The sequence below is a fragment of the Eimeria tenella genome, genomic scaffold (genome assembly GCF_000499545.2).
Source record: "Eimeria tenella Houghton genomic scaffold, Eth_scaff4479, whole genome shotgun sequence".
In the NCBI taxonomy this organism is placed as follows: Eukaryota; Apicomplexa; class Conoidasida; order Eucoccidiorida; family Eimeriidae; genus Eimeria; species Eimeria tenella.
The window spans coordinates 661-3920 of record NW_013545405.1 but is presented as its reverse complement, the minus strand read 5'-3'; the positions used below and the strand labels follow the sequence as shown (position 1 = coordinate 3920).

Below are 3260 nucleotides of genomic sequence, written 5' to 3'. Positions count from 1 at the left end.
GCTGCTGCTGTTGCAGCTGCTGCAGCTGCTGCTGCTGCGACTGGGGGTAGTGGCGCTGCAGCTGCTGCTGCGCGTAGAGTAGGCCGCGCTGCTGCTGCTGCTGCTGCTGCTGCTGAGGGCAGGAGGTCCTGCTTTTGCTGCTGCAGCAAAAAGAGGCAGTCTGGAAGATCTTGAGAAGCAAAAGGAGATTTAAAAGTTTTTATTTTATTTTCAAATTTAAAATTAAAACTTTTTTCTGGCGATTTGGCCGGCAGCAGCAGCAGCGGCGCTGCTGGGGTGTACGTACACCTCAAGCAGCAAAAGCGACGGAGTCCAGACACTGCGGAGCTCATTTCCTTCTAGCTGCTTCTGCTGCTGCTGCTGTTTGTCTAATTTCTGCTGCTGCTGCTGCTGCCGTTGCTGCTGCTGCTGCTATGATTGCTGTTGCTCCCGCTGCTGTAGTGCTGCTGCTGCAGTGGCTGCTGTTGCTGCTGCGGCTGCTCCAGTTGCTGCAGCAGCTGCAGCATCGGCAGCACCAGTTGCTGCTGCTTCAAACTCTCCGCTGTGCTGCTGCTGCTGCGGTTTTTGCTGCTGCTGCTCGCAATCGCCAGCAGCAAGCAACAAGCGGAGGCCAACCACAAACCCTAAACCCTAAACCCTAAACCCTAAACCCTAAATTGATTCTTTAATATATAAATTAGTGTTTTTATTCTTTTTGAAATAAAAATAAGGGTTTAGAGGAGTAAGTGGATTTCCTGAGCCCCTCCAGGGGGCCCCCCAGGGGCCCCCAAATGGGCGCCGGGGCCCACGGGGGGCCCCGGGGGCCCCTGGGGCCCCAATTAAGAAAGTGTATAAAATAGGGTTTAGGGTTTAGGGTTTACGGTTTAGCTTTTATGGTTTAGGGTTTAGAGTTTAGGCTTTAGGGTTTACATGCAAAAACCTCACTGCCTTTATAGTCTTACCTCCTTTTATACTAATTTTTCGGAAGAATCCTTAATTCTACACCCTAAACCCTACACCCTAAACCCTAAACCCTAAACCCTAAACCCTAAACCCTACCTTCCTCAGCTGCGGCCACCCCAACGAGTTCGCTCTTCACGTGTGAAGCAGTTTGCAAAATGAAACGGCTGAACACTAGACCCTAAACCCTAAACCGTAAACCCTGAACCCTAAACCCTAAACCCTCAGTCTTAAACACTAAACTCTAATCTCTAAACGCACAAATCACCAAGAAGCCCTAATGCCCAGATCAGTAGGGGCGAACAACAGTGGACACCCAAGGTTTCTAGTTTAGGATTTAGGGTTCAGGGTTTAGGGTTTAGGGTTTAGGGTTTAGGGTTTACGGCTTATGGTTTAGGGTTTAGGGTTTAGATTCCAGCGTCGGCTGCCAAAATCTAAATTCCTGCGGCCTCGCCGAAAACCCTAAACCCTAACAAAGCCCTCTAAACCCTAAATCCCAAGTCCGAAGTCCCAAACCCTAAACCCTAAGTTCTAAAGCCTAAGCCCTAAACTCTAAACCATAAATCCTAAACCCTAAACCCTAAACACTAAACCCTAAACGCTAGACACTGTTGGCTAAAATCTAAACCCTAAGCCCTAAAACCCAGAAAATAGAGGGGAGGCAGCAAAGCGCAGCAGTAATTAGGGTTTAGGGTTTTAGACAGCAGCACATCGCTGCTGCTGCTATGCTCATGCTGTGCTGCTTCTGTGCTGCTGCTGCCATTGCTTCTGCTGCTGCTGCTGCTGTTGTTGTTGCTAGTGCTGCTCTCCTTCCTACTGCTTCCGCTGCAACTCTTGCTGCTGCTGTCACTGGAGCTGCTAGTGTTGCTGCTGCTGCTACGGCTGCTGCTGCTGCTGCTGCTGCTGGCTTGCTGCTTGTGCTGCTACTTTGGCTATCCCCCTCCATAATGCCCTGTCGCTGCTGCTGCTGTCGCTGCTGCTGCTGTCGCTGCTGCTGCTCTTACTGCAGCTGCTGCTGCAACTACTGCAGCTATTACTGCTGTTGCTACTGCTGTTGCTGCTACTGTTGCTGCTACTGTTGCTGCTACCACTGCTGCTGCTGATGCTGCTGCTACTGCTGCTGCTGGGACTCCTCGTACTGCTGCTGTTACTGCTGCTGGTACTGCTGGTGGTGCCCTTGCTGCTGCTGTTGTTGCTGCCAGTGCACTAGCTGCTACTGCTGCTGCTGCCGCTGGTAGTGCCGCAGCTACCGCTGCTACTCCTACTGCTGTTGCTGCTGCCGCTAGTGCTGCCGCTGCTGCAGCTCGTTCCGCTGCTGCTGCTGCTGCTGCTGCTGTTTCAAGCGCAGCGGCTTCTTCGTTGTTCTTGGCGTGAATCTTGAACATAAGCTACCCTCATAAACCCTAAACCCTAAACCCTAAACGAGGGTTATGGGCCCACGGACGAAGCTCTTAACTCTATGCCCTCATACTGAAACCGTTGACGGATGACAGAGACGATTTGGGCAGCAAGGAAAGTGTGTTCCGAGGGAGGGTTTAGGGTTTAGGGTTTCACCCAACTGCCTTGGAGGCACTGACGCAAGCCTTTTTGTTTTAAATAAATTTACTCAATCAAATAATTCACTGCAGCAGCAGCAGGAGCAGCAGCAACAGCAGCAACAGCAGCAACAGCAATACACCGAGCAGCGGTGATCCGTGTTCTAAACCATGCAGGCTGGGACCTAAACCCCGAATCCTAAACGCTAAACCCTAAACCCTAAACCCCAATTTTATTCATTTTCGAAAACTTGACGGAATAAATAAAATCTACGGAGCAGCAATTAGGTGTCTGTGCGCCGGAAACGGAATGCGGCTGCTCACTGCTCAGGGTTTAGGGTTTAGGGTTTAGGGTTTAGGGTCTACTGTAAGGGTTTAGTATTTAGGGCTTTCTTGCCTCAGGCGCTGAAATTTTTTTGGAACTTTTGTGTGCTGCTCTTCACTGTTGAGGGTTTAGGGTTTGCGGTTTAGGGTTTAGGGTTTAGGGTTTGTAAACCCTAGGTCGGAGGCCCCACAGCTGCAGCCCCATAGACAGTGCAGCAGCACAGAGCAAGTCACTTCCGTTTGCTGCAGAGCAATTAAGCAGTCTAGAAACCCTAGTTGATAAATGTCAAACCCTAAACCCTAAACCCTAAACCCTAAACCCTAAGCCCTCGCGGCCGACGGCTCGCTCGCTCATTCCACTCAAACTAATGCGCAGCCTATGCTTAAGGCTCTAGGGTTTGCTCTCCTCAACATTTAGGGTTTAGGGTTTAGGGTTTAGGGTTTAGGGTTTGAGGCGGTAGC

At 50.7% G+C, this 3260-nt stretch overlaps 1 protein-coding gene across 1 annotated transcript; it reads right to left on the bottom strand.

Moving 5' to 3' along the window:
* Positions 1–1871: 1871 nt before the first annotated feature.
* Positions 1872–2324, bottom strand: ETH_00035770 (uncharacterized protein; the record flags this gene model as incomplete). The annotated part of the gene is made up of 1 exon (XM_013380130.1): positions 1872–2324. One exon carries the CDS (start codon positions 2322–2324, stop codon positions 1872–1874), a length of 453 nt encoding a protein of 150 aa, XP_013235584.1.
* Positions 2325–3260: the final 936 nt, after the last annotated feature.